The following is a 26,930-nucleotide window of genomic DNA, read 5'->3' on the forward strand; positions in this document are numbered from 1 at the left end:
GGGTAGCCTCAGTCTGCAGGACGATATAGATGGGTTGGTCAGATGGGCGGAACAGTGGCAAATGGAATTTAACCCGGAAAAGTGCGAGGTGATGCACTTTGGGGGAACTAACAAGGCAAGGGAATACACAATGAATGGTAAGACCCTAGGCAAGACGGAGGTGCAGAGGGATCTGGGGGTGCAAGTACACAGATCCCTGAAGGCGGCGGAACAGGTGGATAAGGTGGTAAAAAAGGCATATGGGATACTTGCCTTCATTAGCCGAGGCATAGAATATAAGAGCAAGGAGGTTATGATGGAGCTGTATAAAACACTGGTTAGGTCACAGCTGGAATACTGTGTGCAGTTCTGGTCGCCACACTACAGGAAGGATGTGATCGCTTTGGAGAGGGTGCAGAGGAGATTCACCAGGATGTTACCAGGGCTGGAGCGCTTCAGCTATGAAGAAAGACTGGGCAGATTGGGTTTGTTTTCCTTGGAGCAGAGGAGGCTGAGGGGGGACATGATTGAGGTGTACAAAATTATGAGGGGCATAGATAGGATGGATACTGAGGAGCTTTTTCCCTTAGTAGAAGGGTCAATAACTAGGGGGCATAGATTCAAGGTAAAGGGCGGGAGGTTTAGAGGGGATTTGAGAAAGAACTTTTTCACCCAGAGGGTGGTTGGAGTCTGGAACTCACTGCCTGAAAGGGTTGTGGAGGCAGGAACCCTCACAACATTGAAGAAGCATTTGGATGAGCACTTGAAATGCCATAACATACAAGGCTACGGACCAAATACTGGAATATGGGATTAGATTAGACAGGGCTTGATGGCCGGCACGGACACGATGGGCCGAAGGGCCTCTATCCGTGCTGTATAACTCTATGACTCTATGACTCTAAGTTATGCTGAACCATTATAAAGCGCTGGTTAGGCCACAACTGGAGTATTGCGTCCAGTTCTGGTCACCACACTTTAGGAACGATGTGAAGGCACTTGAGAGGGTGTAGAGATTTACCAGAATGGTTCCGGAGATGGGGGATCTTAGCTACAAGGACAGGTTGGAGAAGGTGGATTTGTTTTCATTAGAGCAAAGAAGGTTGTGGGGTGATTTGATAGAAGTGTACAAGCTAATGACAGGTTTGGATAGGCTAGACGGGGAAAAGCTGTTCCCACTAGTTGATGGTACAAGGACTAGGGGACACAGATTTAAGGTTTTGGGCAAAAGATACAGGGGGGATGTGAGGGAAAACTTTTTTATGTAGCAAGTGGTGAGGACCTGGAAAACTCTGCCAACGGAAGTGGTGGAAGCGGAGACAATGTTTTCAAGGGGAGACTGGAAAGGCACTTGAGGGAAATAAACTTGCAGGGCTGCGGGGGAATGGGACTGACTGGATTACTCTACAGAGAGCTGGCACGGACTCGATGGGCCGAATGGCCTCCTTCTGTGCCATTATGACTGTATGACTGACTGGGGTCTTTCAGTCCCTCTCTCTCAGGGAGATATCTGTATACTGACTAGGGTCTCTCAGTCCCTCTCTCAGGGAGACATCTGTATACTGACTAGGGTCTCTCAGTCCCTTTCTGAGGGAGATATTTGGACACTGACACAGGTATCTCAGTCCCTCTCTCTCTCTCAGGGAGATATCTGTACACTGACTGGGGTCTCTCAGTCCCTCCCTCATGGGATATCTGTACACTGACTGGGGTCTCAGTTCCTGCCTCAGGGGGATATCTGTCCCTCTCCCTCAGGGGGATATCTGTACACTGACTGGGGTCTCTCATTCCTGCCTCAGGGAGATAGCTGTACACTGAATGGGGTCTCAGTTCCTGTCTCAGGGAGATATCTGTACACTGACTGGGGCCTCGGTTCCTACCTCAGGAAGATATCTGTACACTGACTGGGGTTTCTCAGTTCCTGCCTCAGGGAGATATCTGTACACTGACTTGGGGGTCTCAGTCCCTCCCTCAGGGGGATATCTGTACACTGACTGGGGGCTCTCAATCCCTGCCTCAGGGGGATATCTGTACACTGACTGGGGTCTCAGTTCCTGCCTCAGGGGGATATCTGTACACTGACTGGGGTCTCAGTCCCTGCCTCAGGGATATATCTGTACACTCTGTGGTCTGCCTCCAGGTCCTGGGTTATAACCAGACACATAGTGGTACCTGATTCCTGAATAATCTCTTTGTCAGGTGGAGCAGACAAGCAGCAGCTGGATGCTGAGCTGCGAAAGGAGATCATGACAATTTGGCCTCACCTCTCACAGAAGACACTAGACCTCTTGGTTCCCATACACACAGGTAACTAAAGCATCTCCTGGGTGAATGTCCCCTTCCCAAGGCGGAGTTTGCTGTAGCACATCCTAGATCCTGTATTTCCTCTGGATGGTGTATAAATGTGCTGGAATATGTGACAGGCACTGACGGTAAAGACTTGCCATGTCCCCCTCGGACTCTAATAATCACACCTTGCCCATCAGACACACTAGTGCCGGCTCTCAGTACACCATCTCACGATTTATAAACACAATTATGCAGAATTATGGATTTCTGAATCGCAAATCCATAGAAACTCAAATTATCACTGCACATAAATATAAAATGAAGACTCCACCACCGCCCCGGGCCTCCGGTCCTGAACCCAAGCTCCTCAGTCCAGCCTGTCATTTACCCTGAGCTCCTCAGACCGGCCTGGGCCTCCTGTCCCGAGTCTGAGTAACTCAGACTGCCGTGGGCCTCCTGTCCCAAGCCTGACCTCCTCAGACTGCCCTGGGCACCCTAGCCTGGAAATCGAGCTCCTCAGACTGCCAAGGGCCTTCTGCTCTTTAACTCGAGCTCCTCAGACTGCCGAGGGCCTTCTGCTCTTTAACTCGAGCTCCTCAGACTGGCCTGGGCCTTCTGCCCTTTAATTCGAGCTCCTCAGACTGCCGAGGGCCTTCTGCTCTTTAACTCGAGCTCCTCAGACTGGCCTGGGCCTTCTGCCTGTAGTGTATGTACCTTTAAGGGGAGAACTACTTTTTACAGCTCCTGTATACTGTAGTACCGGCAGTGACCACACCTGTATATAAACCCTGAGTAGGGATCTGTACTGTTAGTTTTAGAGTAACCCTCATCCAGTAAACACCTGTTGATTGTTCCTCTGCAGTCTCTGTCTATTTCTTGAAGGACACCATACATCAAGATTCACGGATTTAACATTGGCGACGAGGCGATTCGAACCTACCTGCAACTCTGCAGAGGAAGGCCGATTCCAGAGGCACGGGCGTCAACCATCCAGCGGAGACTCCAGCGAGGCGGGCTGGCAACAGGTACGGCGCAGACCCTTCCCGCACAGCGGCGGCTAGAGCCGACTGACGGCACAGGAAAAGGCCGAGCAGCGTCGACGGGAGCAGAGAGAGAGGGTAAAGTGCACAGGGCGCAGCCGGGGTTCAGGACCGAGCGGCGTCAACGAGAGAGGCGCGCAGGAAAACGCGCAGCCGGTGTTCAAGGGCTGAGCAGCGTCCGTGGGGGAAGAAAGGAAAGCGCGGGAGACGCCATTTGAGCCACAGCGGAGAAGAAGGGAGGGTGCGGGAGATGCCATTTTGAGCCACAGCGGAGAAGAAGGGAGGGCGCGGGAGACGCCATTTTTAGCCAGTCTAACCACACCCAGGGATGCCGAAGAGTGGCAGTGTCACAGCGTTCGACAATGAAGTCGAAGATTGGGCAACATGTAGAACGCATAGAAGTGTACTGCAAGACGAATGAAGTGCCAGATGCCAGGAAAGCACTGGTATTGTTGAATTCCATGGGTGCAAAAACATATGGCTTACTGCGAAACCTAGTAACCCCAGAGAAGCCAGTGGAAAAGGATTTTGAAAGCATAGTGGCAATCCTACAGGACCACTTAAACCCCACACCGCTGCTGATAGCAGAAAGATTTAAGTTTCACAAAAGGAACCAGCATAAAGATGAAAGTAATGCTGAGTATTTAACGGAACTGCGCAAGCTATCGAAACACTGCCAGTTTGGAACGGGACTAGCAGATACTTTAAGGGACAAGTTTGTGTGTGGGCTTCAAAGTGAAGGAACCCAGAAATGGCTTCTATCAGAAAAGGATCTTACGCTCCAGCTTTCAGTAAGGCTTTCAGCATGGCAGTATCACACGAAGCAGCCGCACGGGGCGCTGCAGAGATACAACGGAGACCGCAAGAATATGGCACAAATGAAATGTCATATGGAGCAGTGAAGTGTTATCGCTGCGGAAGAACAACACACGACCATAAGGATTGTTGGTTCAAGGACCAAGTGTGCAGACAGTGTGGAAAAGTAGGACACATAGCAAGAGTCTGCAGGTCGGGAAAGGAAACCAGCAGCAAGAAATCTCCACAGGAGAAGTACAAAAAGGTACATAAGGTGATGGACAGTAGTTCAGACGAACAGAAAAGTGATACAGACTCCGGAAGCAAGGAGCTGGGTTTTCTGAAACTACATAATGTAATCAAAACGGAGGATCACCAAACTATCTGGGTCACGCTCAAGATAGACGGAGTCCAAGTGAAAATGGAATTGGACACAGGATCAGCCCTAACAGTCATAAACCAAAGGGACTACAAGCGGCTATTCTCACATATACCCTTGAGAGATACAGAGATTGTCTTGAAGACATACACGGGGCAAAAAGTCTACCCCAAAAGAAAAATAAGGGTGAACGTTATATATAACGGCAAGGAAACACCAAAAATGGACCTATATGTATTGCCAGATGGAGGACCACCACTACTAGGACGTGAATGTATCCGGAAGATACAGCTAGATTGGCATTCCATACAAGCACTGACTGTAGATGTCAAAAAGGATGATGATGTCACACCTGGCCGACTGTCAAAAATGCTAACTGACGCACAAGAAGTGTTCCAGGAGGGACTCGGAACACTAAAAGGCATAACAGTGATGATCAAAATAGAGGAAAATGTAAGCCCAAAGTTTTTTAAGGCTAGACCGGTGCCTTATGCGATCCGCCCAGCCGTCGAAGCAGAGCTGGAAGGTTTGGAATGTACTGGAGTACTGTCCAAAGTGGACTGGAGCGAGTGGGCTGCACCCATCGTTCCTGTAATGAAGAGGTCCTTGAGTAATATGCCTGGGGAACCAAAGAAGGTTCGCATCTGTGGGGACTTTAAGGTGACAGTGAACCCAGTCCTTCACACGGTACAATATCCGCTTCCACGGATTGAAGATATTTTCGCCTCGCTATCTGGAGGAAAACGCTTCACTAAGATTGATCTGGCCCAGGCGTACCTGCAAATGGAGGTAGAAGAAGCCTCGAAACAGTACCTCATGATCAACACTCATAAAGGTCTCTACCAATACAACCGGCTGGTGTTCGGGGTAGCATCAGCTCCGGCTATTTGGCAAAGGGCAATGGATCAAGTCCTGCAAGGGATTCCAGGGACCCAGTGTTATTTGGACGACATCCTGGTCACGGGCGAAAATGACTGATCACCTCGCCAACCTGGAGCAGGTGCTCACTAGATTGAAGGAATATGGGCTCCGAGCTAATCGCCACAAATGCGAGTTTTTCCAGAAGCAGATCTCGTATTGTGGCCACGTTATTGATGAAGAGGGGTTACATAAGTCCCCTGAAAAGATTGAAGCAGTAGTCAAGGCTCCAGCACCGGAAAATGTGTCATAACTGAGGTCGTTCCTCGGGCTGGTGAACTACTACCATAAGTTCTTGCCGAATTTGTCTACAGTACTACACCCACTGAACACCCTACTGCAAACGGGGGCACCATGGAAGTGGAATGACAAATGTAAACGAGCTTTCCAGAAGTGCAAAGAATTGATCACATCAAAAGAGGTGTTGGCTCATTTCAACCCAGCACTACCAATTCGGTTGGCGTGTGATGCATCACCCTATGGTATTGGAGCGGTGCTGTCGCACAAATTCCTGGACGGCTCGGGGAGGCCAGTAGCCTTTGCGTCTCGGTCAGTAACCTCAGCCGAGCGTAACTACGCCCAGATTGACAGGGAGGCCCTCAGCCTAGTGCGGGGAGTGAAAAAGTTCAACCACTATCTGCACGGGCAGAAGTTCACCTTGCTGACTGACCACCAACCACTTGTCTCCATCTTTAATCCAAAGAAGGGCGTTCCGGTGATGACTGCGCAACGGCTACAAAGATGGTCCTGTAGGAGTTTCTGCACTCCTAACAAAGAATCTATAACTTACTGGAAGTTAACAAACTGAATTTATTGTCTAAGAACTTTACAAAACAAGAAACTACAGGAGAAGCTCAAAACAGGTCTTTTCTCTTTCAATCCACACGAGGACTGGCTGGTCCCGCCCTCTACCTCTGATGTCATGACGTCATCACATTTCCCGCCGAAGGGGACGTCACGTGACCCACGTGATGACGTCATCGCGTCAGATCGCGATGTTGTCGATCTAGCTCTGTTTAACCAGAGCCAACTTGAAAGGTAATAACATTGGTTACAGACAATTAATGCTAGAGGTAATAACATTGGTTACAGACAATTATGTAAGTCACTTAGTGGTTTTGCCACATACGCCCCCCCAGAATTGTCTTTAACGAAAAGAGTCAATCGCTGAGGAGGTCGGACAAGTCTGTTGGACCGACTCCGAAATTCCTGGAAGCACCGATCGCCATCGTGGCAGCGGGGGAAGTGCCGGGACCGGCGTGCATGACTTGCGGCGGTCTATTCGACGGTCTGGTAATGAAAGTGCATGGCGAGCGGCAGCAGCAGGCCTTCGGGCCGAAACGAGCGTGGTAGTAGCAGAAACTGGTCGTCGGAGGCGCCTTTGTCGGAGCCGGTACCGGGCTCTTCGTGGCGGGGCGTTGCGCAAGGGCGCAGTATTGTTGCCGGACCGTGTAAATCTTATCCGCCTCTTCGGCGAGCGCGACGCAGTCTGCGGTTTCTGCTCGGGCGAGGGACGCCTGTACTTGCTCAGGAAGTTGAGTAAGGAACAGTTCGCGAAACAGAAAGCACTGGGGCTCGGACCCCAGGAGAGTCAGCATATGACTCATCATTTCCGAGGGTTTGGAGTCTCCTAACCCTGGTAGAGTCAGTAAACGGCGAGCGCGCTCCGCTTTGGTGAGACCAAATACCTGCAGCAATCGTGTCTTGATGGCGACATACTTGTCAGCAGTCGGAAGACTCTCCAGCAGGCTGATGATTCTCGACGCCGTCGAGCTTTCGCGGGCGGAGACCACGTGGAGATATCTGGTCTGATCCTGAACGATGTTGCGGAGCTCAAATTGCGCCTCGGCTTGCACAAACCAAGAGGCTGCCTGTTGTTCCCAGAATTGGGGGAGCTTCAAGGCCACTGCGTTGGCCTCCATCACTGGCCTGTGTTCGGCGTTCACCACGAAAAACGATCGCGAGGAATCGGGGTCACCAATGTAGGAGTCTCTGCACTCCTAACAAAGAATCTATAACTTACTGGAAGTTAACAAACTGAATTTATTGCCTAAGAACTTTACAAAACAAGAAACTACAGGAGAAGCTCAAAACAGGTCTTTTCTCTTTCAATCCACACGAGGACTGGCTGGTCCCGCCCTCTACCTCTGATGTCATGACGTCATCATGTTTCCCGCCGAAGGGGACGTCACGTGACCCACGTGATGATGTCATCGCGTCAGATCGCGATGTTGTCGATCTAGCTCTGTTTAACCAGAGCCAACTTGAAAGGTAATAACATTGGTTACAGACAATTAATGCTAGAGGTAATAACATTGGTTACAGGCAATTATGTAAGTCACTTAGTGGTTTTGCCACAGTCCCTTTTTCTAGGGGCGAACCAATATGAAATCGAGTATAAGGGCACGAAACAGCATGGAAACGCTGATGGGCTATCAGGCCTGCCACTGCCTACGGCGGAGGAAGCACCAGCAGTCGGCCCTGTCGAAATATTTTATTCGACTATAATTGAACGCTTGCCAGTAACTAACGCGGATATAGAGAAGGAGACCCGAAATGACCCGACACTGTCTCGGGTATATGACTTGACGGTGAAGGGATGGCCAACACATGGCGACTCACTGTTGCCAGCATTCTCATCCAGAAGAGAACAGCTGTCAGTATGCCAGGGGACCTTGATGTGTGGATCCCGAGTGGTAATTCCACCCAAGTTAAGGGAGAGAGTGCTCAATGAGCTTCACAAAGGCCATCTGGGAGGGGTGAAAATGAAAAGCCTTGCTAGGGCTTATGTGTGGTGGCCGGGGATCGATCAGCAAATCGAGGACCTGGCAAAGAGCTGCTCAGGATGCCAGAAGGTCCAAAATGCACCACCACATGTCCCTCTACACCCATGGGAGTGGCCCTCCTCTCCATGGCAACGGTTGCATATTGATTTTGCTGGTCCATTCATGGACTCAATGTTTTTAATAGCTGTGGATGCGCACTCGAAATGGCCTGAGGTAATCAAAATGTCCTCCACCACCACGGAGAAAACGATTGCAGTCCTACGGACCATATTTGCCAGGAACGGCTTGCCAGAGCAGATTTGCTCTGATAACGGACCACAGTTTGTGTCCGAAGAGTTTCGGAAATTTATGAAAAGGAATGGGGTAAGGCATTACACATCCGCCCCGTATCATCCAGCCACAAATGGATTGGCTGAGAGGTTCGTACAAACCTTTAAAAAGGCAGTAAGGGCCATGTGCGATGACGACATTCCACTGCAGCATAAGGTGGACAATTTCCTGTTAGCCTACAGAAATGCGACACACGCAGTCACCAACCAGACCCCGGCCATGATGTTCTTTAACCAAAGGTTGAGATCTCGTCTGGATTTGCTCAGACCAAATGTACGAAGAGGTGTTGAGAATAAGCAATTCCAACACATCAATGAGAAGCCGACAAGGAGCTTCAATGTAGGGCACCCAGTCTTGGCCCGCGACTACCGAACAGAGAAATGGCAACCAGGAACGATATGCACACGGCAGGGGCCACGAATGTACACAGTGGATGTTGGGGAGAACATTGTGATACGCCATGTCGACCAGATCCTAGAGTCACAGGAACGAGTCAACCCCATGTCTCGCGTACCTGGTGATGAACCCGATATACAGGTAGCATCTACCCCAGAAACAGTAGCATCGGAAGCTGATGAACCAACCGATGACAGGGGGCCAGAATCGCCTCCGCACCAAGAGCAAGACACTCAGGAAAGGCGCTATCCAGAAAGGATCAGGAAGCCGCCCCAAAGACTGAATTTATAAATGGACTATTTTCAGTTAATGTTGCATGTTAAAAGTGTTAATTGTTAAATGAATGTTATGGTACTGTTAATCTAAAAGGGGAGGAATTGTAGTGTATGTACCTTTTAAGGGGAGAACTACTTTTTACAGCTCCTGTATACTGTAGTACCGGCAGTGACCACACCTGTATATAAACCCTGAGTAGGGATCTGTACTGTTAGTTTTAGAGTAACCCTCATCCAGTAAACACCTGTTGATTGTTCCTCTGCAGTCTCTGTCTATTTCTTGAAGGACACCATACATCAAGATTCACGGATTTAACACTGCCCTTTAATTCAAGCTCCTCAGACTGCCGAGGGCCTTCTGCTCTTTAACTCGAGCTCCTCAGACTGACCTGCACCTCCTGCCTTTAACCGGAGTTCCTCAGGCCGCCCTGGACCTCCTGTCTCAAGCCCGAGCTCCTCAGACTGCCCTGGACCTCCTGTCCTTTAACTTGAGCTCCTCAGACCACCCTAGACTTCCTGTCGCAAGCCCGAGCTCCTCAGACTGCCGTAGACCTCCTGTCCTTTAACTCGAGCTCCTCAGACTGCCTGGACCTCCTGTCCCAAGCCCAAGCGCCTCGGACTGCCCTGGACTTCCTGTCTCAAGCCCGAGCTCCTCAGACTGGCCTGCACCTCCTGTCCTTTAATCCGAGCTCCTCAGACCGCCCTGGACTTCCTGTCTCAAGCGCGAGCTCCTCAGACTGCCGTAGACCTCCTGTCCTTTAACCCGAGCTCCTCAGACCACCCTGGACCTCCTGTCTCAAGCCCGAGCTCCTCAGACTGCCCTGGACTTCCTGTCTCAAGCCCGAGCTCCTCAGACTGGCCTGCACCTCCTGTCCTTTAATCCGAGCTCCTCAGACTGCCCTGGACTTCCTGTCTCAAGCGCGAGCTCCTCAGACTGCCGTAGACCTCCTGTCCTTTAACCCGAGCTCCTCAGACCGCCCTGGACCTCCTGTCTCAAGCGCGAGCTCCTCAGACTGCCGTAGACCTCCTGTCCTTTAATCCGAGCTCCTCAGACTGCCCTGGACTTCCTGTCTCAAGCGCGAGCTCCTCAGACTGCCGTAGACCTCCTGTCCTTTAACCCGAGCTCCTCAGACCGCCCTGGACCTCCTGTCTCAAGCCCGAGCTCCTCAGACTGCCCTGGCTCTCCTGTCCCAAGCCCGAGCTCCTCAGACTGCCCTGGATCTCCTGTCCCAAGCCCGAGCTCCTCAGACCACCCTGGACCTCCTGTCCTTTAACTTGAGCTCCTCAGACCACCCTGGACCTCCTGTCCTTTAACTTGAGCTCCTCAGACCGCCCTGGCCCTCCTGTCCTTTTACTTGAGCTCCTCAGACTGCCCTGGACCTCCTGTCCCAAGCCCGAGCTCCTCAGACCACCCTGGGCCTCCTGACTTAGTCCCCAATTTTATCCCTTTTCATTGTAGGCCCATTGCTGAGCCTAGCTAACTTTACATTTACCAGGGATTGGGCCAGAGGCCTCCCTGGTCTGTGTGACTCAGTGCCACACTGAACAATGCACTTGCACACTCAGCTATCAGGGAATGGTTCCTGTTCTTAACTAAAGCTCTGCTAAATGTAATGTAACTGTGGTTTTACAGTTTATCTCTGATCAGTGTATGTGTTTCTGCTGTGCCTGATCTCTGGACTAATGAACATCTATTCTCCTCCAGATAAGGACCTGACCATTGGGAAAATCTACGCTGCCATGATGATCATGGATTACTACAAACAGAGTAAGACCAAGAAGTACCAGAAACTGCAGGAGGAGCAGGTACTGACCCAGAAAATATAAAGGACTGAACTCAACTGTACCAATAAACAAAATACTACAGACGCTGGGGATCTGAAACAAAAACAGAAAATAGGGTGTGCGAGACGGAATGGGTGAAATAGGGTGGGGGAGATGGAATGGGTGAAATAGGGTGGGGTAGACGGAATGGGTGAAACAGGGTGGGGGAGACGGAATGGGTGAAACAGGGTGTGCGAGACGGAATGGGTGAAATAGGGTGTGCGAGACGGAATGGGTGAAGTAGGTTGGGAGAGATGGAATGGGTGAAATAGGGTGGGGGAGACGGAATGGGTGAAATAGGGTGGGGGAGACGGAATGGGTGAAATCGGGTGGGGTAGACGGAATGGGTGAAGTAGGTTGGGAGAGATGGAATGGGTGAAATAGGGTGGGGGAGACGGAATGGGTGAAACAGGGTGGGGGAGACGGAATGGGTGAAGTAGGTTGGGGTAGACGGAATGGGTGAAACAGGGTGGGGGAGACGGAATGGGTGAAGTAGGTTGGGAGAGATGGAATGGGTGAAATAGGGTGGGGGAGACGGAATGGGTGAAGTAGGGTGGGGTAGACGGAATGGGTGAAACAGGGTGGGGGAGACGGAATGGGTGAAACAGGGTGGGGGAGACGGAATGGGTGAAGTAGGTTGGGGTAGACGGAATGGGTGAAATAGGGTGGGGGAGACGGAATGGGTGAAACAGGGTGGGGGAGACGGAATGGGTGAAACAGGGTGGGGGAGACGGAATGGGTGAAGTAGGTTGGGAGAGATGGAATGGGTGAAATAGGGTGGGGGAGACGGAATGGGTGAAGTAGGGTGGGGTAGACGGAATGGGTGAAATAGGGTGGGGGAGACGGAATGGGTGAAATCGGGTGGGGTAGACGGAATGGGTGAAATAGGGTGGGAGAGATGGAATGGGTGAAATAGGGTGGGGGAGACGGAATGGGTGAAGTAGGGTGGGAGAGATGGAATGGGTGAAATAGGGTGGGGTAGACGCAATGGGTGAAATAGGGTGGGAGAGATGGAATGGGTGAAATAGGGTGGGGGAGACGGAATGGGTGAAGTAGGGTGGGAGAGATGGAATGGGTGAAATAGGGTGGGGGAGACGGAATGGGTGAAATAGGGTGTGCGAGACGGAATGGGTGAAATAGGGTGGGGGAGACGGAATGGGTGAAATAGGGTGGGGGAGACGGAATGGGTGAAATAGGGTGGGGTAGACGGAATGGGTGAAATAGGGTGGGGTAGACGGAATGGGTGAAATAGGGTGGGAGAGATGGAATGGGTGAAATAGGGTGGGGGAGACGGAATGGGTGAAGTAGGGTGGGAGAGATGGAATGGGTGAAATAGGGTGGGGTAGACGGAATGGGTGAAATAGGGTGGGGGAGATGGAATGGGTGAAATAGGGTGGGGGAGACGGAATGGGTGAAATAGGGTGGGGGAGACGGAATGGGTGAAATAGGGTGGGGGAGACGGAATGGGTGAAATAGGGTGTGCGAGACGGAATGGGTGAAATAGGGTGGGGGAGACGGAATGGGTGAAATAGGGTGGGGGAGACGGAATGGGTGAAATAGGGTGGGGTAGACGGAATGGGTGAAATAGGGTGGGGTAGACGGAATGGGTGAAATAGGGTGGGGTAGACGCAATGGGTGAAATAGGGTGGGAGAGATGGAATGGGTGAAATAGGGTGGGGTAGACGCAATGGGTGAAATAGGGTGGGAGAGATGGAATGGGTGAAATAGGGTGGGGGAGACGGAATGGGTGAAGTAGGGTGGGAGAGATGGAATGGGTGAAATAGGGTGGGGGAGACGGAATGGGTGAAATAGGGTGTGCGAGACGGAATGGGTGAAATAGGGTGGGGGAGACGGAATGGGTGAAATAGGGTGGGGGAGACGGAATGGGTGAAATAGGGTGGGGTAGACGGAATGGGTGAAATAGGGTGGGGTAGACGGAATGGGTGAAATAGGGTGGGAGAGATGGAATGGGTGAAATAGGGTGGGGGAGACGGAATGGGTGAAGTAGGGTGGGAGAGATGGAATGGGTGAAATAGGGTGGGGTAGACGGAATGGGTGAAATAGGGTGGGGGAGATGGAATGGGTGAAATAGGGTGGGGGAGACGGAATGGGTGAAATAGGGTGGGGGAGACGGAATGGGTGAAATAGGGTGGGGGAGACGGAATGGGTGAAATAGGGTGTGCGAGACGGAATGGGTGAAATAGGGTGGGGGAGACGGAATGGGTGAAATAGGGTGGGGGAGACGGAATGGGTGAAATAGGGTGGGGTAGACGGAATGGGTGAAATAGGGTGGGGTAGACGGAATGGGTGAAATAGGGTGGGGTAGGCGGAATGGGTGAAATAGGGTGGGGTAGACGGAATGGGTGAAGTAGGGTGGGAGAGATGGAATGGGTGAAATAGGGTGGGGTAGACGGAATGGATGAAATAGGGTGGGGTAGACTGGCGGTCTCACATAAGAACATAAGAAATAGGAGCAGGAGTAGGCCATTCGGCCCTTCGACCCTGCTCCACCATTCAATGAGATCATGGCTCATCTTCTGCCTCAACTCCATTCACCGGCCCTATCGCCATATCCCTTGATGCCCTTACTAGTCAGAAATCTATCGACTTCTGTTTTGAATATACCCAATGACTGAGCCTCCACAGTCCTCTGGGGTAGAGAATTCCAAAGATTCACCACCCTCTGTTTGAAGAAATATCTTCTCATCTCAGTCCTGAATGGCCTACCCTTTATCCTGAGGCTGTGGCCCCTGGTTCTAGAATCCCCAGCCAAGGGAAACATTCTCCCAGCATCCAGCCTATCAAGCACTGTAATGATTTTGTATGCTTCAATGAGATCCCCTCTCATTCTTCTGAATTCAGGAGAATACAGGCCTAGTTTACTCAATCTCTTCTCATACGACAGTCCCGCCATCCCAGGAATCAATCTCGTGAACCTTTGTTGCACTCCCTCTATGGCAAGTATATCCTTCCTTAGGTAAGGCGACCAAAATTGTACACAGTACTCCAGGTGTGGTCTCACCAAGGCCCTATATAATTGTAATAAGTCTTCATTACAAGAGGATTTGAGTACAGGAGTAAAGAAGGCCAGCATACCATTTGCCTTCCTAATGGCTTGCTGCACCTGCACATTCACTTTCAGTGACTCATGTACAAGGACACCCAGGTCCCTTTGAGCATCTGCATTCCCCAATCTTTCACCATTTAGGAAATACTCTGCCTTTCTGTTTTTTCTACCAAAGTGGATAACTTCACATTTATCCACATTATATTCCATCTGCCATGTTCTCGTCCACTCACTGAGCCTGTCGAGATCCCCTTGAAGCCTCTTCACATCCTCTTCGCAACTGACACTGCCACCTAGCTTTGTATCATCAGCAAATTTGGAAATGTTACATTTAGTCCCCTCATCCAAATCATTGACATAGATTGTGAATAGCTAGGGCCCAAGCACCGATCCTTGCGGTACCTTACTAGTCACAGTCTGCCATCTTGAAAAAGACCCGTTTATCCCTACACTTTGTTTTCTGTCAACCAATTCCCAATCCATCCAATATATTACCCCCAATTCCATGTCCCCTAATTTTGTTCACCAACCTCTTGTGTGGGACCTTATCTAAGGCCTTCTGAAAATCCAGATACACCACATCTACGGGTTCCCCTTTGTCTACTCCACTAGTTACATCCTCAAAGAACTCCAATAGGTTTGTCAAACGGGATTTCCCTTTCATAAATCCAAGTTGACTCTGCCCAATCTTACTATTAGTTTCTAAGTGCCCAGTTATTGCATCCTTTATAATAGATTCCAGCATTTTCCCAACTACTGATGTGAGGCTAATAGGTCTGTAGTTCCCTGTTTTCTCTCTCCCTCCTTTCTTAAATAGCGGGGTTACATTTGCTATCCTCTAATCTGCAGGAGCCATTCCAGAATCTACAGAATTTTGGAAGATGACAACCAATGCGTCCACTATTCCAATGGCCACCTCGTTCAAAACTCTAGGATGTAGGTCATCCGGTCCTTGGGATTTATCGACTTTTCGTCCCATGTGCCTTTCTGCAACACCTCAGCTGACTGGGCTCATCCCATTCCTGAGACTAAATCCCATAATCTAACATACATGAGGGAGAAGGGATTAGAGGGATACGGCGGAAGGTGGGATGTGGTAAATAGAGTGGGAGGAGGCTCATGATCTTTAGGGCATGCAAGGTGCTATAATGAATGCAAGTTCTGTCTTTGCTTAGAGCCGAACCCCCATGTTCCAGCGGATGGACGCTTCCTCTCTGCCACCGCAAATTATCTCAAGCACTAAAGCACTGCCCTTTCTGCAGCCAGACATGGGGCGTGACATGTAAGTTCCACGTCATTACTGCACTCCTGACCAGACATTGCTGTAGGCATCGCCCTTAAGACATTGTAAAAGCTTCCGTTAAACGACCAGATGTTTCTCACTTGAGGACATTACTATGTTTTTCCTCTGGCTTGTACAAGCTAACTATCTCCTCACCAGGGTGAAACATAGGAACAGGAGGAGGCCATTCAGCCCCTCGAGACTGTTCCACCATTCAGTTAGATCGTGGCTGGTCTGTCTCTGAACTCCATCTACCCGTAACCATTCCATAACCATTAATACCCTTACCCAACAAAAATCTATCCTTCTTTGTTTCGAAATTTACAATTGACCCCCAGCCTCAACAACTTTTTGGGGTGGAGATTGAGAGTCTGAGAGTGTTATTCACCCGCCGTGCAGAATTTATAGGTGTGTGCTCGCAGGACTACTCCCTTTGACCCTGCTCTCTCCCTGCCCCATCAACTCTGTTTGAGCAGAATTGACTCTATCGGGTAAATTCAGTGTTCCTGGAATGGAGCCTTGCTCACTGGGAGAGTTGCTGCAGATAGATCTCTTGTCATTATAAGGGCCGACACTCTTTGGCAGTACATGCACTTCTGAGTGCGAGGAGGAGCTGTGCACACTGCAACATGCTACCTAAACCCTATTGTGCATATTGTAAATTATACTGTCAGCTGTGGCTCAGTGGGTAGTACCCTCGCCTCTGAGTCAGAGATTGTGGGTTCAAAATCCCACTCCAGAGATTTGAGCACAAAAATCTAGGCTAACACACCAGGGGAGAGCTGCACTGTTGGAGGTGCCATCTTTCAGATAAGACTTTAGACCAAGTCCCCATCTGCCCTCTCAGGTGAATGTAAAAGATCCCATGGCTCGATACAAAGAAGAGCAGGGGGGTTCTCCCTGATGCCTTGGACAATATTTATCCTTTAACCAACATCACTGAAACAGATTATCTGGTCATTACTGCATTTCTGTTTGTGGGACCTTGCTGTGCGCAAATAGACAGCCACGTTCCCTACATTACAACAGTGACTACACTTCAAAAAATATTTCATTGGCTGTAAGGTGCTTTGGGACATCCTATGGTTGTGACAGGAGTGACATAATTACAATTTCTTACTATCTTTCACTCTAAATCGCTCACAGGGATAGCAGGAGTGAGTTTGCCCCATTGGTGCCACTGCCCCCATTAGCCATGTTCCAGCAAAACAGGACTTCAGCAGACCAAGCAGAAGAATTCCATGACCAACGGCGAAAGGTACGGATCCAGCCTCTAGTCAAGTCCCTGATTAAAGCGGATTGAGGTACATGAGGCTACTGGGAAGGGCTCGGATGCTACACTGTGTGTGTTACTCCCTGTGACCTGGAAGGGTTGTGGCAACAACATTGTGGTGAGGGGTCAGACTTTAAAATAATAGGAAGAATGTAGGGACTTTAGCAAGGGCGTGTACAGATTAACAGGGCGTGTACAGATTACCGGGGCGTGTACAGATTACCAGGGCGTGTTCAGACAACCAGGGCATTTACAGATTACCGGGGTGTGTAGAGATTACCGGGGTGTGTACAGATTACCGGGGTGTGTACAGATTACCGGGGTGTGTACAGATTACCGGGGTGTGTACAGATTACCGGGATGTGCACAGATTACCGGGGCATCTACAGATTACCAGGGCGTGTACAGATTACCGGGGCATGTACAGATTACCGGGACATGTACACATTATCGGGAAATTTACAGGTAACTGGAGTGTGTACAGATTACCGGGGTGTGTACAGATTACGGGGGCGTTTACAGATTATCAGGGTATGTACAGATTACCAGGGTGTGTACAGATTGCCGGGCATGTACAGATTACCAGGGCGTCTACAGATTGCCGGGCATGTACAGATTACCAGGGCGTCTACAGATTGCCGGGCATGTACAGATTACCAGGGCGTCTACAGATTGCCGGGCATGTACAGATTACCAGGGCGTGTAAAGATTACCGGGGTGTGTGCAGCTTACTGGGGTGTGTACAGATTACTGGGATGTGTACAGATTACCGGGGCATGTATAGATTACCGGGGCATTTACACATTACCAGGGCATGTACACATTACCAGGGCATGTACAGATTACCAGGGTGTGTACAGATTACCAGGGTGTGTACAGATTACCAGGGTGTGTGCTCAGATTTCCAGGGCATGTACAGATTATATGGGTGTGTAAAATTACTGGGATGTGTACAGATTACCATGGTTTGTACAGATTATATAGGTGTGTACAGATTACCAGGGCGTGTACAGATTACCAGGGCGTGTACAGATTACCGGGTTGTGTACATATTAATGGGGTGTGTACAGATTACCAGAGCGTGTATAGATTACCAGGGCATGTACAGATTACCGGGGTGTGTACAGATAACCATGGTGGGTACAGATTAGCGGGGTATGTACAGATTACCAGGGCATTTACAGTTTACTGGGGTGTATACAGATTACCGGGGTGTGTACAGATTACTGGGGTGTGTACAGATTACCAGGGCGTATGTTCAGATTACCAGGGCGTATGTTCAGATTACCAGGGAGTGTACAGATTACCAGGGCATGTAAAGATTATATGGGTGTTTGCAGATTACCAGGGTGTGTACAGATTACCGGGGCGTGTTCAGATTACCATGAAGTGTAGAGATTACCAGGGTGTGCAAAGATTACCAGGGCATGTACAGATTATCAGGGCATGTACAGATTACTGGGGTGTGTACAGTTTACTGGGGTGCATACAGATTACCGGGGTGTGTATAGATTACCAGGGCATGTACAGATTACCAGGGCATGTACAGGTTACCAGGGGGTGTACAGAATAGCAGCGTGTGTACAGAATAGCAGCGTGTGTACAGATTACCAGGGCATGTACACAATACCGGGGAATGTACAGATTACCAGGGAGTGTATAGATTACCTGTGTATGTACAGATTACCAGGTCATGTACAGATTACCAGGGTGTGTACAGATTACCGGGGCAAGTACAGATTACCAGGGTGTGTACAGATTACAAAGGCATGTACAGATTACCAGGGCATGTACAGATTACCAGGGCATGTACAGATTACCAGGGCATTTACAGATTACCAGGGCATGTACAGAGTACCGGGGTGTGTACAGATTACCAGGGCATGTACAGATTAACAGCGTGTGTACAGATTACCAGGGCATGTACAGATTACCAGGGCGTGTACAGATTACCGGGGTGTGTACAGATTACCGTGTTGTGTACAGATTACCAGGGCATGTACAGATTACATGGGTGTGTACAGATTACCGCAGCGTGTAGAGATTACCAGGGCATGTCCAGGTTGCCAGGGCATGTACCGATTACCAGGGAGTGTACAGTTTACCAGGGCATGTACAGATTACTGGGGTGCATACACATTACCGCGGCGTGTACAGATTAATAGGGAGCGTACAGATTACCAGGGCATGTACAGATTACCAGGGCATGTACAGATTACCGGGGTGTGTACAGATTACCGGGGTTTGTACAGATTACCAGGGAGAATACAGATTACCAGGGTATGTACAGTTTACTGGGGCGTGTACAGATTACCAGAGCACTTACACATTACCGGGGCATGTACAGATTACCAGGGCATGTAGAGATTACCAGGGTATGCAAAGATTACCGGGGTGTGTACAGAATACCAGTGCATGTACAGATTACTGGGGTGTGTACAGATTACCGGGGTGTGTAGTTTACCAGGGTGTGTACAGATTACCGCGGCATGTAGGGATTACCAGGGCATGTAAAGATTACTGGAGTGTGCACAGATTACCAGGGCTTGTACAGATTATTTAGGTGTGTACAGATTACTAGGGTGTGTACATATTACCAGGGAATGTACAGATTACTGTGGTGTGTACAGATTACCGGGGCATGTATATATTACAAAGGCTTGTACTGATTACCAGGGCATGTGCAGATTACCACGGCATGTACAGATTACCGGAATATGTACAGATTACCGTGGTGTGTACAGATTACCGGGGTATGTACAGATTACCAGGGTGTGTACAGATTACCGCAGTGTGTAGAGATTACCAGTGCATGTCCAGATTACCAGGGCATGTACAGATTGCCAGCGATTGTACAGTTTTCCAGGGCATGTACAGATTACCGGGGTGCATACAGATTACCGGGGCATGTGGAGATTAATAGGGCATGTACAGATTACCAGGGCATGTACAGATTACCAGGGCATGTACAGATTACCAGGGCATGTACAGATTTCCAGGGCATGTACAGATTACTGGGGTGGGTACAGATTACCGGTGTTTGTACAGATTACCAGGGTGTGTACAGTTTACCGGGGCGTGTACAGATTACCAGAGCACTTACAGATTACCAGGGCATTTACAGATTACTGGGGCATGTACAGATTACCGGGGTTTGTACAGATTACCGGGGAGTGTACAGATTACCAGGGTGTGTACAGTTTACCAGGGTGTGTACAGATTACCAGAGCACTTACAGATTACCAGGGCATGTACAGATTACCAGGGCATGTACAGATTACTGAGGTGTGTACAGATTACCGGGGTGTGTACAGGTTACCAGGGTGTATACAGATTACCGGGGTGTGTACAGATTACTGGGGTGTTTACAGCTTACCAGGGCATGTACAGATTACTGGGGTGTGTACAGATTAACGGGGCATGTAGCGATTACCAGGGCATGTACAGATTACTGGGGTGTGTACAGATTACCGGGGCGTGTAATGATTACCGGGGGTGCAGAGATTACTGGGGTGTGTACGGATTACCAGGGCATATACAGATTACCAGGGTGTGTACAGATTACCGTGGTGTGTACAGATTACCGGGGCAAGTACAGATTAATGGGGTGCGTAAAGATTACCAGGGCATGTACAGATCACCAAGGCATGTACAGATCACCAAGGCATGTACAGATTACTGGGGTGTGTACAGATTACCGGGGTTTGTACAGATTACCGGGGTTTGTACAGATTACCAGGGCATGTATAGCTTCCCGGGGCATGTACAGATTACCAGGGCATGTAGAGATTACCAGGGTGTGTACAGATTACTGGGGTGTGTACTGATTACCAGGGCATGTACACATTATCAGGGTGTATACAGATTACCAGGGCATGTCCAGATTACCAGGGCATGTACAGATTTCTGGGGTGCATACAGATTACCGGGGCGTGTACAGATTAATAGGGTGTGTACAGATTACTGGGGTGTGTACAGATTACTGGGATTTGTACAGATTACCGGGGAGTGTACAGATTACCAGGGTGTGTACAGATTACCAGGGCATGTTCAGATTACCAGGGTGTGTACAGATTACTGCAGCATGTAGAGATTACCAGGGCATGTCAGGTTACCAGGGCATGTACCGATTACCAGGGTGTGTACAGAATACCAGGGCATGTACAGATTACCAGGGCATGTACAGATTACCGGTGCATGTAGAGGTTACCAGGACATGTAAAGATTACCGGGGTGTGCACAGAATACTGGGGCTTGTGCAGATTACTAGGGCATGTACAGATTACTGGGGTGCATACAGATTACTGGGGCGTGTACAGATTAATAGGGTGTGTACAGATTACCAGGGCATGTACAGATTACCAGGGCATGTACAGATTACCGGGGTGTGCACAGAATACCGGGGCTTGTACAGATTACTAGGGCATGTACAGATTACTGGGGTGCATACAGATTACTGGGGTGTGTACAGATTAATAGGGTGTGTACAGATTACCAGGGCATGTACAGATTACCAGGGCATGTACAGATTACCAGGGTGTGTACAGATTACCAGGGTGTGTACAGATTACCAGGGGGTGTGCTCAGATTTCCAGGGCGTGTACAGATTACGGGGTGTGTAGAGATTACCGGGGCATGCACACATTACTGGCGCGTGTACAGATTACCATTGTGTGTATAGATTAGCAGGGCATGTAGAGATTACCAGAGCATGTAAAGAATACCAGGGCATGTACAGATTACCAGGGCATGTACAGATTACCGGAACTGTAGAGATTACCAGGGCATGTACAGATTACCGGGGCGTGTACCGATTACCAGGGCATGTACAGATTACTAGGGCGTGTAAAAGTTACCAGCACGTGTACAGATCACCGGGGTGTGCAAAGATTACCAGGGCATGTACAGATAACCAGGGCATGTACAGATGACCGGGGCATGTATAGATTACCAGGGTGTGTAAATATTACCAGGGCATGTACAGATTACCAGGGCATGTACAGATTACCAGGGAATTTACAGATTACCAGGGCATGTAGAGATTACTAGGGGGTGTACAGATTACCAGGGCATGTACAGATCAATGGCGTGTGTACAGATTACCAGGGCATGTAAAGATTACCGAGGTGTGTACAGATTACCGTGGTGTGTACAGATTACCGGGGCATGTACAGATTACAAAGGCTTGTACTGATTACCAGGGCATGTACAGATTACCACGGCATGTACAGATTACCACGGCATGTACAGATTACCGGAGTATGTACAGATTACCGTGGTGTGTACAGATTACCGGGGTATGTACAGATTACCAGGGTGTGTACAGATTACCGCAGTGTGTAGAGATTACCAGCGCATGTCCAGATTACCAGGGCATGTACAGATTGCCAGGGATTGTACAGTTTTCCAGGGCATGTACAGATTACCGGGGTGCATACAGATTACCGGGGCATGTGGAGATTAATAGGGCATGTACAGATTACCAGGGCATGTACAGATTACCAGGGCATGTACAGATTACCAGGGCATGTACAGATTACTGGGGTGGGTACAGATTACCGGTGTTTGTACAGATTACCAGGGAGTGTACAGATTACCAGGGTGTGTACAGTTTACCGGGGCGTGTACAGATTACCAGAGCACTTACAGATTACCAGGGCATTTACAGATTACCGGGGCATGTACAGATTACCGGGGTTTGTACAGATTACCGGGGAGTGTACAGATTACCAGGGTGTGTACAGTTTACCAGGGTGTGTACAGATTACCAGAGCACTTACAGATTACCAGGGCATGTACAGATTACCGAGGTGTGTACAGATTACCGGGGTGTGTACAGGTTACCAGGGTGTATGCAGATTACCGGGGTGTGTACAGATTACTGGGGTGTTTACAGATTACCAGGGCATGTACAGATTACTGGGGTGTGTACAGATTAACGGGGCATGTAGCGATTACCAGGGCATGTACAGATTACTGGGGTGTGTACAGATTACCGGGGCGTGTAATGATTACCGGGGGTGCAGAGATTACTGGGGTGTGTACGGATTACCAGGGCATATACAGATTACCAGGGTGTGTACAGATTACCGTGGTGTGTACAGATTACCGGGGCATGTACAGATTAATGGTGTGTGTGCAGATTACCAGGGCTTGTACAGATTACCATGGCATGTACAGGTTACCAGGGTGTGTACAGATTACTGCAGCATGTAGAGATTACCAGGGCAGGTAAAGATTACCAGGGTGTGTACCGATTAACAGGGAGTGTACAGATTATCAGGGCATGTACAGATTACCAGGGTGCATACAGATTACCGGGGCAAGTACAGATTAATGGGGTGCGTAAAGATTACCAGGGCATGTACAGATCACCAAGGCATGTACAGATCACCAAGGCATGTACAGATTACTGGGGTGTGTACAGATTACCGGGGTTTGTACAGATTACCGGGGCGTGTACAGATTACCAGGGCATGTATAGCTTACCAGGGCATGTATAGCTTACCGGGGCATGTACAGATTACCAGGGCATGTAGAGATTACCAGGGTGTGTACAGATTACTGGGATGTGTACTGATTACCAGGGCATGTACACATTATCAGGGTGTATACAGATTACCAGGGCATGTCCAGATTACCAGGGCATGTACAGATTTCTGGGGTGCATACAGATTACCGGGGCGTGTACAGATTAATAGGGTGTGTACAGATTACTGGGGTGTGTACAGATTACCGGGATTTGTACAGATTACCGGGGAGTGTACAGATTACCAGGGTGTGTACAGATTACCGGGGCTTGTACATATTAATAGGGTGTGTACTGATTACCAGGGCATGTACACATTATTAGGGTGTATACAGATTACCAGGGCATGTATAGATTACCAGGGCATGTCAAGATTACCGAGGTGTGTACAGATTACCGTGGTGTGTACAGATTACCGGGGCATGTACAGATTACAAAGGCTTGTACAGATTACCAGGGCGTGTACAGATTACCAGGCATTTACAGATTACTGTGGTGTGTACAGATTACCGGGGCATGTATATATTACAAAGGCTTGTACTGATTACCAGGGCGTGTACAGATTACCAGGCATTTACAGATTACTGTGGTGTGTACAGATTACCGGGGCATGTATATATTACAAAGGCTTGTACTGATTACCAGGGCGTGTACAGATTACCGCAGCATGTAGAGATTACCGGGGCGTGTACAGATTACCAGGGCGTGTACAGATTACCAGGGCATGTACAGATTACCAGGGCATGTAGAGATTACCGGGGTGTGCTCAGATTACATGGGCTTGTACAGATTAGCAAGGAGTGTACAGATTACTGGGGTGTGTGGAGATTACCGAGCTGTGTACAGATTACTGGAGTGTGTACCGTTTACCAGGGAGTGTACAGATTATTAGGGCATGTACCAATTACCAGCCCATGTACAGATTACCAGGGTGTGTACAGATTACCAGGGCATGTCAAGATTACCGAGGTGTGTACAGATTACCGTGGTGTGTACAGATTACCGGGGCATGTACAGATTACAAAGGCTTGTACAGATTACCAGGGCGTGTACAGATTACCAGGCATTTACAGATTACTGTGGTGTGTACAGATTACCGGGGCATGTATATATTACAAAGGCTTGTACTGATTACCAGGGCGTGTACAGATTACCGCAGCATGTAGAGATTACCACGGCATGTACAGATTACCGGGGCGTGTACAGATTACCAGGGCATGTAGAGATTACCGGGGTGTGCTCAGATTACCAGGGCTTGTACAGATTAGCAAGGAGTGTACAGATTACTGGGGTGTGTGGAGATTACCGAGCTGTGTACAGATTACTGGAGTGTGTACAGTTTACCGGGGAGTGTACAGATTATTAGGGCATGTACCAATTACCAGCCCATGTACAGATTACCAGGGTGTGTACAGATTACCAGGACCTGTACAGATTACCAGGGTCTGTACAGATTACTGGGGTGTGTACAGATTACCAGGGCATGTACAGATTATTTGGGTGTTTGCAGATTACCAGGGTGTGTCCTCAGATTTCCAGGGTGTGTACAGATTACCGGGGCATGTACACATTACTGGGGCGTGTACAGTTTACCAGTGTGTGTAGAGATTACCAGGGCATGTATAGATTAGCAAGGTGTGTAGAGATTACCAGAGCATGTAGAGATTACCAGGGTGTGTACAGATTACAAGGGCATATACAGATTACTGGGGCGTGTACAGATTACCAGGAAGTGTAGAGATTACCAGGGTGTGTATAGATTACTGGGCGTGAACCGATTACCAGGGCATGTACAGATTACCAGGGCGTGTACAGATTACCAGCGCGTGTACAGATCACCGGGGTGTGCAAAGATTACCAGGGCATGTACAGATAACCAGGGCATGTACAGATTGCCAGGGCATTTACAGATTACCAGGGTGTGTACAGATTACCGGGGTGTGTACTGATTACCAGGGCATGTACAGATTAACGGCGTGTGTACAGATTACCAGGGCATGTACAGATTACCACGGCATGTACAGATTACCGGAGTGTGTACAGATTACCATGGTGTGTACAGATTACCAGGGCATGTTCAGATTACCAGGGTGTGTACAGATTACTGCAGCATGTAGAGATTACCAGGGCATGTCAGGTTACCAGGGCATGTACCGATTACCAAGGTGTGTACAGAATACCAGGGCATGTACAGATTACCAGGGCATGTACAGATTACCGGTGCATGTAGAGGTTACCAGGACATGTAAAGATTACCAGGGTGTGTACAGATTACCAGGGTGTGTACAGATTACTGGGGTGCATACAGATTACTGGGGTGTGTACAGATTAATAGGGTGTGTACAGATTACCAGGGCATGTACAGATTACCAGGGCGTGTACAGATTACCAGGGTGTGTACAGATTACCAGGGTGTGTACAGATTACCAGGGGGTGTGCTCAGATTTCCAGGGCGTGTACAGATTACGGGGTGTGTAGAGATTACCGGGGTGTGTACAGATTACCAGTGCATGTACAGATTACCAGAGTGTGTACAGATTACCGGGGCATGCACACATTACTGGCGCGTGTACAGATTACCATTGTGTGTATAGATTAGCAGGGCATGTTTAGATTAGCAGGGCATGTAGAGATTACCAGAGCATGTAAAGAATACCAGGGCATGTACAGATTACCAGGGCGTGTAAAAGTTACCAGCACGTGTACAGATCACCGGGGTGTGCAAAGATTACCAGGGCATGTACAGATAACCAGGGCATGTACAGATGACCGGGGCATGTATAGATTACCAGGGTGTGTAAATATTACCAGGGCATGTACAGATTACCAGGGCATGTACAGATTACCAGGGAATTTACAGATTACCAGGGCATGTAGAGATTACTAGGGTGTGTACAGATTACCAGGGCATGTACAGATCAATGGCGTGTGTACAGATTACCAGGGCATGTACAGATTACCGGAGTGTGTACAGATTACCGTGGTGTGTACAGATTACCGGGGCATGTACAGATTACCGGGGTGTGTACAGATTACTGCAGCATGTAGCGATTACCAGGGCATGTCCAGATTACCAGGGCATGTACAGATTTCTGGGGTGCATACAGATTACCGGGGCGTGTACAGATTAATAGGGTGTGTACAAATTACTGGGGTGTGTACAGATTACCGGGGAGTGTACAGATTACCAGGGTGTGTACAGATTACCGGGGCTTGTACAGATTACCGGGGCTTGTACAGATTAATAGGGTGTGTACTGATTACCAGGGCATGTACACATTATTAGGGTGTATACAGATTACCAGGGCATGTACAGATTACCAGGGCATGTCAAGATTACCGTGGTGTGTACAGATTACCGTGGTGTGTACAGATTACCGGGGCATGTACAGATTACAAAGGCTTGTACAGATTACCAGGGCGTGTACAGATTACCAGGCATTTACAGATTACTGTGGTGTGTACAGATTACCGGGGCATGTATATATTACAAAGGCTTGTACTGATTACCAGGGCATGTACAGATTACCACGGCATGTACAGATTACCGGAGTATGTACAGATTACCGTGGTGTGTACAGATTACCGGGGTATGTACAGATTACCAGGGTGTGTACAGATTACCGCAGTGTGTAGAGATTACCAGCGCATGTCCAGATTACCAGGGCATGTACAGATTGCCAGGGATTGTACAGTTTTCCAGGGCATGTACAGATTACCGGGGTGCATACAGATTACCGGGGCATGTGGAGATTAATAGGGCATGTA

At 49.2% G+C, this 26,930-nt stretch overlaps 1 protein-coding gene across 1 annotated transcript in view; it reads left to right on the forward strand.

Annotated features, from left to right (window-relative positions):
* LOC147121682 (putative voltage-dependent R-type calcium channel subunit alpha-1E) overlaps positions 1-16,663 on the forward strand; it is a 1,254,166-nt gene extending 1,237,503 nt beyond the window's left edge. The window contains exons 39-42 of the mRNA XM_085977984.1: positions 2,179-2,286; positions 10,893-10,993; positions 15,254-15,360; positions 16,507-16,663. Coding sequence (XP_085834110.1) covers positions 2,179-2,286; positions 10,893-10,993; positions 15,254-15,360; positions 16,507-16,663 — 473 coding nt within the window. The remainder of the gene's footprint in view (positions 1-2,178; positions 2,287-10,892; positions 10,994-15,253; positions 15,361-16,506) is intronic.
* The last annotated feature ends 10,267 nt before the right edge of the window (positions 16,664-26,930 follow it).

This window comes from Somniosus microcephalus, chromosome 3 (assembly GCF_052327205.1).
Source record: "Somniosus microcephalus isolate GS21.2 chromosome 3, FLI_Smic_1.0, whole genome shotgun sequence".
Lineage (NCBI taxonomy): Eukaryota > Metazoa > Chordata > Chondrichthyes > Squaliformes > Somniosidae > Somniosus > Somniosus microcephalus.